This window comes from Phocoena phocoena, chromosome 19 (assembly GCF_963924675.1).
Source record: "Phocoena phocoena chromosome 19, mPhoPho1.1, whole genome shotgun sequence".
NCBI lineage: Eukaryota > Metazoa > Chordata > Mammalia > Artiodactyla > Phocoenidae > Phocoena > Phocoena phocoena.
Genome location: NC_089237.1, coordinates 44,834,356 through 44,849,706, shown reverse-complemented (window position 1 = coordinate 44,849,706; position 15,351 = coordinate 44,834,356). Strand labels below are relative to the sequence as shown.

Below are 15,351 nucleotides of genomic sequence, written 5' to 3'. Positions count from 1 at the left end.
ATCACCCAAATTGGCTCTGCTTTGGTTAATAGCTAATTATATGAAACCAGATGGAGGAACCCCAGGCACACATTCTGAGAGAAGGCATGGCCCTAAAAACGAAGTGACAAATTATGAGTTTGGGGAAGCAAGAAACAAACAACAAAACAAACAAAACCCAAAGAAGTACCACTGAGTTGGGAGTTTTCCAGGTAGCAAGTCTTTAGCAATCCTCTCAGGTCTCATTCACTTGCTTGCCTCCCTTTTGGTCTCTTCATTATTTATAAACACCTTCAAATGGTAAAGGGGGAAAAGAAAACACAATCCAATTACAATAAAGGAGGCATAATCTCAGACCTGAGTTATCTGTCTCCACCCACTGGATCAGAATGCAGGAAGCAGACAACTGCTTCTCAAGGTTTTCTTGAGTCCTACTAAGTTCTGACCTCTGATACCAAAGACTGTGCTAAGCTGTAACTTAATTCTCTTAAAGATTTAGTATTTTATGTATTTATGCATAGGTTTCCAAGGTGGCTTGGCCAGAGATGACAATAAAAAAACATAGCACCAAATCCTCATTTTGAGATGTCATCTCTGTTTTGAGTGAAGATATCCTTGCTAAGACTTGAGTACTGTTAGAAAAGAGGTCTTGACACAGGAAGTGTCATCTTAGCTTTATATATAACCTCAAAACCACCCCAGAGTCAGAGGTTGCTCTGTACTCATCTTCCACCCAGACTGCAGGATCCTTTGTCAGTCAGTCACCCTCAGTAATGCCATGGTTTCTTCCTTTAGAAATGAACTTTAGTATAAAGTTCCCACCCTGCTTAAACAGGCAGAGATACTTGGCCACTTTGGCAGAACTTGCCAATGATACCAATGATCCTACAGCCAAGCCACAAAAGATGGCCTCAGAAACTGTTTTCACTAGTTATGACAGTTTGTAGAGTTAAGATTAAGAAGTTATGCCTAGGGAGTGTCCAAGTGCCCAGGGATGGAACGAATGCCTTAGGAAGCAGAAGGTCCCACATCATTGGTGGTATACACAAGCTAGACTGCTCCTAGGCACATATCATGGAGGGGACATGTGCTGAGAAATAAGGGTGGCCTACATTAGATATAAGGTCTCTTCTCAACTGAGAGTCGGTGACTGGAAATAATGCTAACGAGCTCAGTGGGCTGTAAAGACTTCTGGTTGGTTTATGGGCTTGAGGATCAGATCATAGACCTGATCCAAATTCTGGGAGTTGGGAGATGACATAAAGATTTTAATGAAAATAACCCTACCAAAGTGACCAGAGGATGTTTTAAGACATCTAATAATTATGCTTTGAAGTATCCAGGAAGAGCTAAAAGTTTAGAGGAAAAGTAGAATTTCATTAAAACAAAAAATAAAAGATATTAACACTTAAAAAACAAATGTCTCTGGCTCCTCCAGCCTTCCTGTGTAATAAGGTATCTTGCTCTAGTGTCTATCACTAGTGAGATTGAAGAAAAAATTCTCTCGGCTTGTTTGCCTCTGAATAATAAATTGCGGTCTCCCTGCAACAATGGAATGTCATTCTTTTTTAAATCTCCACAAACAAATGTGCTGTTTGTCTTCTTAAGTCCTCTATGTACTGAGCTGTGCTCACCTACCTGTGGAGTTAACGGAGCCTCACTGCACATTCTCTATTTGCTGGTTGTTGCTTCACTTCTATAGATCTAGGCTTGTGTCCCCTAACACTAACCAGTGGAACCTCTGTTTAATCAACAACCAGGCCTCCTGCTCTGGGCTAATAATTTCCCAGCAGGCTCAAAATTCCCTGATCATCAGTGGTACCTACACAGAGATATCTTCCAGTGGGCAATTAGTAATTTGTGTGTTGGATAGAGCACTGAAATAGTTTGGAGATGTGGGTTCTAGTTTCTACTTCATTTGTGACTCATATGAGTTTGGGCAAGTTATGAGTTGTTCCATATGAAAAGACTGAGACTGTGAATAGGCCTTAATTAAGATCTGTTAGGCTATGATGAAATAGTAAAAGCAGATGGATCCCATTCTTCAAGCCCATTTAATTCCTCAACCAGAGCTCAAAGACCTCTATAATGAGGTGGCATCTGCTTTCAGATCAGAGTCCATATTCTGATTCTTGTAAGGCCAAGGATTTCCAGTTGTTAATTCCACTGCAAAGTTGGGAAGGGCCTGGAAGAGCAGCACCTTTGAGGCTTACAAACTGGGTGCTGGGTTGCCCAATTGAGGACAAACTCTCCCCACCCCCTTCCCAAACACACACACACACACACACACACACACACACACACACACACACACACACACACATGCTCTCTCTCTCAGATAACCATGTTATGGCTAATAGGTTATACATTGGTTCATTTGTTCCAGCCAAAAACTATCTGCTTTCCTATTTCTTGTAAGTGATGGTCAGAAAGGATGTGACTTTTAAGATCTCAGTTAGTAGTGATGGGGCTAAAGACCAGAACCCTAAACCACTGCTCTTTATGCCATACTTTGCCTTTTCCTAGTCAATCACTGGCTAAGATGACAGTAAACAATGCTCATTTTCAACTCCATAGTGTAAAGGGTGTTAACAAAAGGAGAAAGAATTTGTCTTCAGAACTGCTGCACAACTCTTGTGGCAGAGCCAACATGAATCTATAAATGGCACCCCTAACGTTATTACACAGCCCGCAATAAACAACACCCTCAGCAGCCTTGTCTCCCTCCTATCCATAAGAACAAGTATCTGAAAGTATAATTAAAGTCACTAATTGCCTAGGACATATATAGGAAAACCCTGGTTTGGCAGCTGGCATCACTGAGATGTAGATGATAGCACTAACTTATAACCCTGGGGCTGTGGAGCTAGCCAACCACTGTGGTGATTTTTTAATTTATGTTAAATTTTCTTTTATAAAAAAAAAATTTCTTTTTATAGTCAGGTAGGATAGGCTTTAAACCCTAAACATAACTCAGAGCATCTCTGATGTGTTTAGTCAATGACAGCATTTGTTCTGGGTTGCTGACATGGTAGAAGCACCTAACTCTCCATCCACTGTAGTTTGAACTGCTCAATTGTGGGGATAAAGCAGAAAGAAATCTTGTTTTTTTAAAACCCCTTTTAACTCAACCAAATTCAGGGTGGGATGTTGGGAAATGCTGGAGATAGAACACCTGGAATCAAATCTTGGCTCTGCCATGTAGTTGTTTGACCCAGGCAAATTAAACACTACATAAATGCTAATTAATCTCAAAATAGCTCAGCATCAACATTCTAGGAGTTTAGAAGCTATGTTAAAAAGTTAAAAGTGCCATTTTTCTGATAGTCTTCTATTCAATAAAGTAGGTAATCTCAACTATACTTTTTAAAATGACAACACTTAAAACTATTTTCTAGTAGAAAAAAACATATAAACCCCAGCCCAAGAAACTCCTTCTCTCCAAATTAAGCCTTCTGACAAAGTCATTTTAACAGGACTGGATTAGATACTCTACCCCATTCAGGGCTAAAATGTGATGATTTTCAAATCTGGGAAAACGAACCCAGGTGAAACCACCTTGTGAAGCTTTGTACAAGGCCCAAGAACTGCATACATCTATGTGTCCATGTGTCTGGGAGGAACTGTAGTTACACAGACCACAACATATGACTATATAAAACTTAAGAACCTGCAACAAGCCATTAGAAGCTAAAGTATAATCATCTCACATCCACAGCACAGTAGGCTACTTCACTGTCTGGGCACACAGAATTCAAGGCAATTAGTCTAGAGGGTTTTAGTCCACACTAGGGAGCTCATTCTTACCCATATCTTACTCATTTTTGTAACCCCCAATGTACAGCACAGTGCCTGAGATTCAGTAATTACCCAGTAAATAGTCACTGAACTGAAATATACTTTATCTTTATGGGAATACAATTACTTTAAAAAACTGAGCAGACACTCTGTGTACTAAAATTACTTTATTACAGTTGATTTTTTTAAACATTTCCTTTGCTATGATACAAAGGATACTTACAAACAAAATATTACATATGACCTTGTTTTCGCTCTTATGTTCTGACAACTTGGTAACAGCTTTAAATGCACAATCTATACAATTAATACAGGTTATATGTGAACTATAAGGTATGTTGAACCAGAAGAATACTGACAATATACTGTACAATAAGCCTTACCAATTAGTGCTGCGGACCATTTCTACCAAAAGGAAAATGCACATCTGTACAGTCACCTTTACCAGCTGGTGCTGACAGTGAGGGAGAGGCTTCTTCCCCATTGCAACCCTTGATAAGCCTCCCCTGTGGGTGTCTGTTTGGTCCGAAAATTAAGAGGACTGTGTATATTTAAAATTAGTCTCCGGTAAAGTGGCAGAACATCGCTTTCAACATGATAATCTCTTGCCAAAAAAATCAGTCCTAGTTTTAAAAGACCACAGGTCCTTTGTCCACCATGAAAACCCTACAGGCTCAAGGGCTTTAGGAGATGAGAAGATGAAGGCTGCCAAAAAAGGAGGCAAGAAACCAAGCCAAAATCTAGGTCTTGCAAAATCGTCATTTTTCTTCCCTTCACCAAAGGGAACTAGAAATGTACAAATTCATTGATGAACCTCAATGATAACATATCAGTTAGCTGATAACCCTCATTTTATCTGGACCCCTGACTTGTGGGAATAACTGAAAGAGATTGTGAATAATATATACCACTTTTAGAAAAGAACCTCTTGCTTAGTTAAAATATTCCCTTTAGCCACCAAAGCTGGTCCTGGGCTATTACAGGTGTGCATTCATCTCTCAATGGTCTACTCAGAAATGATAAGGTTACAGCTTTTTTTCTTTTCTTTTTTCTTTTTTTAAATAAAAAAGCAATTGACTGAAGCATTTTTCTTTTTTTAGGTAAATAGCAAAAATAAAAATAAAAACCAACCCTGGCATTTGCACAAATAATGCAAATGGAGCGATATGGCCTTTAAGGTAATGGGTTAGTAGAAAGGAAGAGAAGTGAAGAAAATCCAGAGAAAATGATGTACTGATGTTCCTTTTTAAAAATTTCTACAATACATGTGCAAAAAAATCATGCTGGTTGAGGAAAACAAAAGTAAATGAGTATATAAAACTAAAATCATAAATAATATGTTTGGATGACTGGTAAAAGCAGAAACCAACCTGGGTTACAAAAAGGATTATACATTCAAGATGCTCTTAAACCCAGTGGGATAACTTATGTTAAAACTGTGTTAATAGTTACGTTAAAAATCTCAAGTTTGTTTTTAAATCTTCACAATACAAGCAAAGCTGTTTTAAAATATACACTATACATATTTCTCATAGTCTCTCCAACCTCATTAATGCGCATTAGGCTATCTTTTTCATGTACTAAAACAAGGGGGTTTTGAAAGCTAAATTGCTCAGAGTAACTCACCCATTATTTAAATGTTTAAGTTTTAAATGGGTTAAAATTTTTAGCAGACTTATATAAATAGGATTTAGCAACACAAGTGTTAATGAAAAAAACTCTAAAGCATTTACAAATTATCAGGTTGTAATAGTCTCGGGAACTTATGTGCACTATACTTCAAAATGTTATTTACATCAGACCATCACTTTTGTAAAAATTTCCCTAGAAAATAAAAAACAAAATAAATTTGGAGAATTAACCCACTCTAACCTAGCAGAGAAGGATCATAAAAGGAGAGGTAAAACAATAACAAAATTATCTCTTAATAGAAATCCCACATATCCCTCTCTACTTGGATTTTGCCCTATGAAACCACCTGCAATTCCTAATAGGCTCATTTATCAAGTGGCAAGATAACGTGGTAAAATACCTTGTCAGACAGATTACTGGCCTCAAGTGGACTTCCTAAAAAAAATTTTCCTACCTGTGTCTCCTGCTTGGATTATTTTAGGACACGTGTATGTAATTAATTGGAGGGGCACTCTAAGTAGGCACAACTCCCATTTAATGTGGAATAAAAGGTCTGACATAAAATGCTGCTGGGAAGAAGGGGTGGTGGTTTCTTTGATATTATGAAATGCAAGAAAGCACATTTGGAATAGGCACCAAAAAAGAGCTTTCTGGCAACATACCAGGGGCAGCCAACATCTTAATAAACTAAATATACTTGTCTATGACCAAAAAAGGGTTAGAAGGGTTCCAATATTTCCCCCCAGGTTTGTTTGATATGTGCCCAATAGTCACATGGCCAGCTGGAATCTGCAAACATTAAGCAGTTCCATCCTTTTAAATCACATAATTCATTCCATGACCATGTGTAATTTATAGAAACAATAATGTTCATGCTGAGGCAATGTATTTGAGGGCTCAGAAAAAGCAAAATGTGCCACTGAGAGAAACCTGTTCCCATACAACTGGTCTTCATGCTTTCAAGTGGCCCAAATATACCCTTGATGCTAAGCCAAGCCATGCAAAAGCAAAGAGTACACACTTTTCATTAACACTGGTATCTCATTTCTAAACTTCACTGACCTCAGAGTTGCCAAAGAAACATGAGTAATGAAGGCATACAAATGAAGGTTCATGGATTTAAAAAAAATGCAATTCCCTCATCTATGTTTACCAGCTTTAATGACAAAGGAATTGTCAAAGGATTGACAAAGGAATACATGTAATTCTGGAAATAGGAAAATGCTCCAGAAATGGGATCAATGTGCCAGTAATTAAGCATAGTTCATTTCATTTGAAAATTCAGCGAGAGCCCAATAAACAATTCCAAGCCATAATGTTATCACCTGCATAATTTACATAAACATTAAAACCCTTGCACTTTATAGACAAAACACACTTCTGTAAACATGGCCACTGGGGGAGGGAGGTTCCCTACCTCATTCATGATTGAGGACATGTAATCATTGTATTAAATAAAATGACTTTGCTTCAAAAGATTTTAAACCTGACCAATGGTTGAGCTTAATTTCTCCCTGTTTAACAACACTGAAGCATTAATTCTAAAAATGTTACCTAGGATGGTTTCAGGGTTAGATGCTAGGACCACAACTGGCAATGACAGCAACTCCTCTCTAGCTGGCACAGACTTATAAACTTTAGTACAAAAACAAAAAAATACAGAAACTAGGTCCAATTTGTTAGCTAAATATTTACAGATAATTACATGATTTCTTCACTCACAATTGCTAAAAACTATGAGTGAAAAGGAAACTGTGCAGGTTGAATTACCCGTAATTTAGGGGGAATTCTGGGGTATCAAGATACCCTTTTCATTCATTCACAAGTCTCATCTTCTCTCTACTTTTTCATGGCAAACTACCTACAGATGTCCAGATTAGTATATCCAATGGGCATCCTGTTTCAGAGAGGATTAACCTTTTTCTCTATTTAAAGAAGACTCTCTTGTACATTTAAAAACAAAACAAACCCAACACAATCAAACAGATAAACACACACACACACACAAGCTCTGAAACTTCAAAAAGTTCTGATTGCTGGGTAACAGTTAACAGTGATGGTGACATAGTAAATGGCTCCCCAGTTTTAATTCTCTGCCTTTATTTTCTTTAAAGGATATCTATTTGGGGGTGCGTGAGAGGGAAGTGCAAGTTTAAGAAACCCACAACAGGCAGATAAGGTGCATGCTAATTTACATATTTCTTATGATCTGAAGACTACCATTAGGCCAAATAGATTCTCTTCCCTTGCATGAGTGAAATTTTGGAAATCTGAATATAAACAAGGGAAGAATTAGTTAATGTGACTTTAAAGGGGGCTACCAGAATTCAGTAGAAAATATAAATGCACAATAAAGGAAGAGTTCTCAGCTTCACTTTCTTTTTCTAGACAGTGTTTAATAAAACTTCTTTACAAATTAAGTCACTTCCAATGTAGACTTACTGTAGTGATTTAATAAAAGTGCAGACAACATAACCAGACACACAGCAAAATAGACTTCAATCAGTAGTCCTTGCATACAAGAGGCAAGTCTGCTAAGTGTACAGCACACTTTTCATCCTTTAAGGAATCTGAGGATGGAAAATTTCCAGTTCTTAACAACTAAGAGTAAGTGAGTGCCTTTTAATAGGCAATGCTACAACCTGGTTGGGGGGCACTATCATGATAGATGAGGGAAGACAGAATTTGTTTCTCTTTAATAAGGATCTGTATTTTGGTAAGCAGCTCCAAGATGACAGCCCAAGTTTTAGATTTGTTCCTTAGAGAAAGCAGTTTTCTAAGAAATAAGAGCCTCCTCTTCCATCATTATAGGAGATTCACACTTATACACCTTAAATATATTATTTTCTGACTGGAATATACACTAGACACTTCACATTGTGAGCATGGAACAAAACGCAGGGCCATATAAACTACTTAGGAAAGGGTTGCAGTGTTGGGCCAAATCTGTGCTTGAAAAGTAGTGCCTCCGAAGGGGTGGAAGGTGCATGAAGAACTTACTATTAGCAAGCAAGAAGAGGCAGCTAAGAGGAGAAAGCCCCTTGCCAATACCAAATCCTTCTCTCCCAGTGGCCATTTCCTGTTGATTTTAGAGTTTAGGAGAACCTTAGATGCTTTAGCAGTAATTCCTTTCTTGGATGTTTTGGTCCTTAGCAAAATTTATAATAATTATTATCAATGGAGTAAAAAGGGTAAGAGGATCAATGGCACCACTACTAAGAAATATGCATGGAGTGCACATGAAGATTATGTGACTTATTGGTTCTTTTTATCTTTGCAGAGGAATCACCACCAGTGTTTTTAGTTTCCATGGTTCATTTCTCTCTGCATCACCTATCTTTCATTGCATCATGACACAAACTCACAGAAACACTAACTGGCTCCTTCCCCAGCACTATTTTACTGCATTGCAACTTATGGTTCCACATTTTACTTAACTTTCTTTCCACCCACTCAAGTGCTAAGAGGGGATTAAAATAGAAAAGATTGCATCTAATGACCACCTTCTCATAAATATCAACCCAGAGTACTCATTGTTAAGAAACACATGCATTCTTGCCTTAACTGAGGACTAAAATAATGAAACAAAATAACAGAACCTTAAGTGCCCTGATGGAAATGTACAGTATGAATTATATTCATCAATCTATACACACATATAGACACTCATATGTATATACAATATATACATACAAATGATAATAACTATACCAAAAATGTGCATATTTAACACAGTTTTTAAAAGCCAGTAGATTATGGTATAATACAATTTATTTCCACTAGTGAATGGCACAAATGGAGAAATGCAAAGGAGGTGTTTCAAGTACAATAAAGTAATTTTTCACAGGTGAAAATAAACAGTATTATTCCAGTGTCCAACACAATGTATTCTATAAAAGTTTAAAATGCCATTTAGTTACAGAAGTAGAAAGCTACTAAAGTCTGCCTTATGGTCTGAAAAAGACACTCATAGTGTTTTCAATTTTTGAAAAGGGGGTGAGGAAAAATAGGTGGGAGTGGGAGAGAGTCAAGGACAGTTTCTTTAGTGTACTGAATGGTGTTTACCCGATGTCTAGGCAGCTGAAAATCATAATGACTATGCTAAAAAGTTCAACTTACCAATAAATCCTTGGCCTAGAGTACGAAGCATATCATATCTGTGGGTGTGGCTTCAAATGCAGGACTACTCATCTCTAGGCACAGAAATGACTAAAAAGAATGGCAGCTCTGAATAAAACTAATAAAAACATATTTTCCAACTAACTTTATCTATATAATGAAAATACTTTGATACTTTAATTCGGGGTTAGAGCTGACTTTAATAAGGGGAAAAATATGTGCAAAAGGAAGGGAACCCCATTAGGAACAATATATTTCAAGGTATGAGGTTTTGCATTTTTCTAATGCTAACTTAAAAAAGGGAGAGACAGTGAACACAAGAAACTTTTACTGCCAAGCTCTGGATACCAGACATAGCATTTACGACTTTCTGATATGCTGGACAAATATCCCATACTTTTAATTTTCTTAAACACATATATATCAAGTGAACACCAACAATGGGGAAGAGGTAGTAGTAATTTGATCAAATGTTGACGTCTGTACACTGATTCAGAAAGTGCCTGCTTCTTTCTTCAGAATCTCTCAAAACCTTTCAAACTTTCCTGCTACAAGCTTTACTCTCTGATAATTCCTACCACGTATGATATTCCTCAGAAGTTAGATCTTGCAAACACACACAAATCAATTAAGTTGAACCATTTTTGCAAACTATATATATTTTAATTAAAATGAACTTAATGGAATAATCCAGGTATAGTCATGGCCTACATGTAAAACTGGTTGCCACACAATTAAATCAGATACAAAGACCTACTGGATAGACATTTGGAGTCAGTATTCAATCACAATTTTACAAGTACATATGATCTGCATGAACTCAATAACTCAATTTGACTAATTTAAGTCCACAAGTGGACTTTAACATGTATTATTGGTAGTATTTTTTATTTTTTTATTTTATTTATTTATTTTTTTGGTAGTATTTTTTATTTTAAAGAGTTTTGTACGTAAAACTGAGCTGCACTCCTATTCCATGCCTCCAGTAGTACAGAGGGGCCAGACCTAATAAGAATTTTTTTAAAGGTATCAAATTCATTATATTTTTGGACATTAACTTTAAAGCTCTCTCCTATCATTTTCCTCCAAATAGGTAAATATCTCAATTTGTTTGAAATACTGTATAATAGGTGAATGCAAAATGATAGAAAATTAAAAGCTCCTTTCATTAGATAGACAAGAAGTACATGTCACGTTCACCTAAAAACTGGTGATCTCAAGCATGGCCAAGAGGACAATGTACCGGAGTGCTACCTGAAACACTGCCTAAAACTGTGTGTGAATTCTACTGTGATCTTGGTTTTTAAAAGATTTACATTAAAATATTAATTTTTCTTCTAGTTACCTTTAAATGAATGCCAGAAACTCCTAAAGGGGAGGATTCATGGAGATTAGACTGACATACCTGGGGAAGACTTAAATTTTGTTGAGAAAGCCAATATTTCAACAATTATAGATTACTGTTTGGTCATTAGCCTGGTCTAGGTGAAGAGTATCATTGAGAGGGACTCAGAAAATTCTACCTTGGAGTCCTCTGACTATTACAAAAAGCAGGATCCAGAGTCAGCAGCAAGGGTTCTTCAAGACAAGGGAGGGGTCAAGACAACTTGTAAGAAACTCTGATTTATCACTGAAAAGAAAGTTTTTTTCCTTCAAGTCATACTCACAGCTTCCTACCCACCTTCAACTCAATTTCCACACTAGCAGTGGAATACCAAGTAACATCTAACTTTCAGCATTGGGTTGATCCTTCATTGCAAAACAAAACAGAACAGAACAAAACAAAACAAAACACACCCCTCTGTGGGAAAAAAAAAAAGTTAGCGTTTGTCAAGAGATTCCCTGACCACTATAACTTACTTTACTTTTTTTTTAAAATTTGCCAAACTTGCTAGTTCCTTTTCAGTAGTACTTTAGCACCGAGGCTAGAGACTTCTGGAAGTGGTGTTTCCTGTTGTGTGATGTTAACATGATGCCAAATGGTCACTAAGTCTCAAGGAACTAGAAGTTTGTAAAGTATTGCAGCAACAAAAACAGCAATTAAAAAAAAAAAGAAAAAAAAAAAAGAGGACCTGCACATGCAGCAAAATCTACAGTGGTGATGAGGATTAGTCAGCAGCTGGTAAAGTCATTGGCTCAGTGACTCCTGGTTCACTATGGCAACTAAGCATTTAAATAATTGGCTATTCTACTTGTAAACAGGAAATCCCATAAGCCAAAAGGGGTAATCAAATTATGTCTATGTAGTGTGGTGAGAATTCCAATAGATGGCAGTTTGCAAATATGGCATCATTCAAAACTCTCTGGCATTTGATTTGTATTGGCTATGTGTTCTTTGTTTCTGTACAAAGTAAAAGTACTGTTTGGGGTCTTGGGAATTATGGAGCTCAGCTAGGATAAGATATCACAGTATAAGCAACCAAATGTCAGGATATAGAGGCTTCATCTCCTCACTATGCTGCTGAACATACCCACCATATGAACTTTCAGGGGTCTCTCTCACCCTTCTGGTCTTCCCCTTTAAAGGCTCACAGGTTCGTTGATGCAATTCCCACACAACTTGTGATCTCCTTACACCTCCCATCTCACCATGCCACAAAAAAGGCACAACTGAATGGACAAAAAAAAAAAAAAAATCGCTGACAAATCTATGCAGCATTCAGAAAAAGAACTAAATTGTTTTCTACACTCTGAAAAAGTCAATGGAACCCTTTAGTGTTCATGGATTTCCACATTCTTTTTCACTCAAATGAGGCTGAGAAGTCAGACCAATTTAATAAAGAAAATACATTGGTGAGGGGACACAGATGTGTTTCCATAATAACTTGTTTCAGCATATGCTGCCTGCTGTGAGTAGCTTATAAGAATTTGGGGTATGGAGAAAGGCTTTAGATTTTTTCACGACCTTCTTAGGATATAATTGCCCCAAAGTGATGACTCAAGACACATTCCTGCATTCTATTTTTGCAGTGTTCAGAAAATACCCCCTAACTAGCCAATTTCTTATAACCACATGCTTGAGATATATGTGTGTGTGTGTGTGTGTGTGTGTATGTATATGTATACACACATATATATCTATTCCCCTTTTCAAAATTTCTCCAAAAGTTAAAAAACAAAAACAAAAAAACAAAACCCGGCAGCCAAATACTATGACATCTCAATTAGTAAACACAAAACAGAACGCTTTACAAAAATGAATAAAATATACCATATGCACTCAGCTTCCACACTGTAGTACCCAAGTGAGGAGGCTGCTGTGACGATGTCTGTAGGCAGTTTCTTTTGGCAGACAGCTCCAGCGGAATTGCCACTCTCAATTATTAAGTTATGTATAAGACATGTGTGACCCATTGGATATTTGTGAAGTGACACTCGTGCTTCTGCTCATGCCCTGCTCCGTCCGTCCCCCAGAAGCTGTCCGCCTTAGAGCCTGAGGGCTATTGCGGACTCCCATACTGCTACCTCGAGGTACCCCTTGCATTGGCCCTGAGGGGTGACCCCACGGCTGGGGTCCACCTTGCATTGGATGGCCCCAAGCCTGTGGTGGGCCACCCATGGGATGACCCCAGTGAGGTCCTGGACCCCCAGTAGGATTGTGAGACCAACCAGAAGCTCCTGGGTAGCTGTGGCTGAATGCCTCAGGGGAGAGATTAGAAAGGACCATGTTACTAAAACCTAGTCTCATGCTTTCAGAGTCAAAGGCTTCAATTTCTCTGGCTTGACGTTCCAGCAGGCTTCGTATTCGTTCTGTGCGTTCATTCTGCAAAGCCAACATTTCTTCTTCAATCTGATGGGGGTTAGGAGGAGAGAAGCAAAAAGAAAGCCGATTTATTTTTTAAAATCTACAAACTAAGGAAGTGATAATTACTCAGCTTTGAAGTGAATCATAAAAAAGTTCTCTCTGGCTATTTTATAGCTGTACATTCAAAAATCAAAGAGATGTATTGTAGAAATAATCCATAATTTATATTTCTAAAATGTGTAACATCAAGTTCTTAAAAGCAAAGGCAATAACCTCTACTGAAATAATAAATCAAGGCAATTATCATCAATGGCTACTAAATCATTAGGTAAAACACTGAATTAAAAAAAAAAGTGGGTGAAGGGAAACTAGCTTCATCAGACATAGCAAACTCTCACTCTAATAAAATAAATGTGGGGGACTTTCCTGGTGGTGCAGTGGTTAAGAATCCGCCTGCCAATGCGGGGGACATGGGTTTGATCTTTGGTCCGGGAAGATCCCACATGCCACGGAGCAACTAAGCCCGTGCACAACAGCTGAGCCTGCACTCTAGAGTCCCAAAGCCACAAATACTGAGCCCACATGCCACAACTACTGAAGCCCGCGCGCCTAGAGCCTGTCCTCCGAAACAAGAGAAGCCACCGTAATGAGAAGCCCACACACCAGAACAAAGAGTAGCCCCCGCTCGCAGCAACTAGAGAAAGCCTGCGCACAGCAATAAAGACCCAACGCAGCCAAAACTAAATAAATAATTAAATAAATAAGATTAAAAAAATAAAATAAATGTGGTATTGGTGTAGGGACAGACTATTAGTGAAAAAGAAATAAAGATCTCAATTTGTAGGTTTTTAAAGCAGGACAAAAGCATTAATTAATTAATTAATTCAATGGGGGAAAAGATGGATTCTTAAACAAATGACACAGGCACAACTGGCCAACCATCTGGAAGGAAATAAAAATGGCACCCCATCTTATACCACATTCCAGATAGACCAAAGCCTTAAGTGAAAAGCAAACAAACAAAAACTAAAATTTTCATTAAAAAGTTAGTTTCTAGGGCTTCCCTGGTGACGCAGTGGTTGAGAGTCCACCTGCCGATGCAGGGGACATGGGTTCGTGCCCCGGTCCGGGAAGATCCCACATGCCGCGGAGCGGCTGGGCCCGTGAGCCATGGCCGCTGAGCCTGCGCGGTCGGAGCCTGTGCTCTGCAATGGGAGAGGCCACAACAGTGAGAGGCCCGCACACCGTGCAAAAAACAAAACAAAACAAACAAAAAAAAGTTAGTTTCTATATACCTAGAAATTAGTGGTTGGGTAGCCATCATCATCAGTTCTGAAAAACTGGAAGGTATTACAAATAAATGTAGTTGACTATACATATATTTTTTAAAATGTAAAATAATTCATAATAAAGTCAAGAGAAAAAAAAAAAGCTGATGGAGAACTTTTTTATGACTGATCAAATTGATAATTGCCTAAACCCACTGATCAATATTAATGTCACTTAAAAGGGGGACAGCTAGACATTATGTATCTTTTGATGTGATGCAAAAGGAAGTACACAGTAACCCTCATGAAAATTCCTTGCAAAAATTAAAAACTGAATCTAGGGCTTCCCTGGTGGCGCAGTGGTTGAGAGTCCGCCTGCCGATGCAGGGGACACGGGTTCGTGCCCCGGTCCGGGAAGATCCCACATGCCGCGGAGCGGCTGGGCCCGTGAGCCATGGCCGCTGGGCCTGCGCGTCCGGAGCCTGTGCTCCGCGGCGGGAGAGGCCACAGCATTGAGAGGCCCGCGTAACGCAAAAAAAAAAAAAAAAACTGAATCTAAATATAATCATGCCTCTGGATCTCATTACCAGTTTATATAGGAAATATGAAGTAAAAATGAGAATACATTAAATGACACTATGAGGACGCAATCAGCCAAATCCAGATTTTGAGAATTCCTACAGAACAAATGATCCAATCCAAATGGGGGGGAAAAAGAAAGTGTAGGGGAGAGGGCCCTATTATAGACTAATTAACTTAAAAGACAATTAACCAAAGCAATGTCTGGACCTTGTTTGGGCCCCAATCCAA

General features: G+C 38.2%; 1 protein-coding gene across 2 annotated transcripts in view; it reads right to left on the bottom strand.

Annotated features, from left to right (window-relative positions):
- Nucleotides 1-12,663: 12,663 nt before the first annotated feature.
- Nucleotides 12,664-15,351, bottom strand: part of TAOK1 (TAO kinase 1) — an 84,053-nt gene continuing 81,365 nt past the window's right edge. The window contains exon 19 of one of the 2 annotated variants that reach the window (XM_065897736.1): nt 12,664-13,318. In XM_065897736.1, the coding sequence (XP_065753808.1) occupies nt 12,857-13,318 (462 nt within the window). In that variant the 3' untranslated portion in view covers nt 12,664-12,856. The remainder of the gene's footprint in view (nt 13,319-15,351) is intronic. The other variant, XM_065897738.1, reaches the window with a different exon arrangement.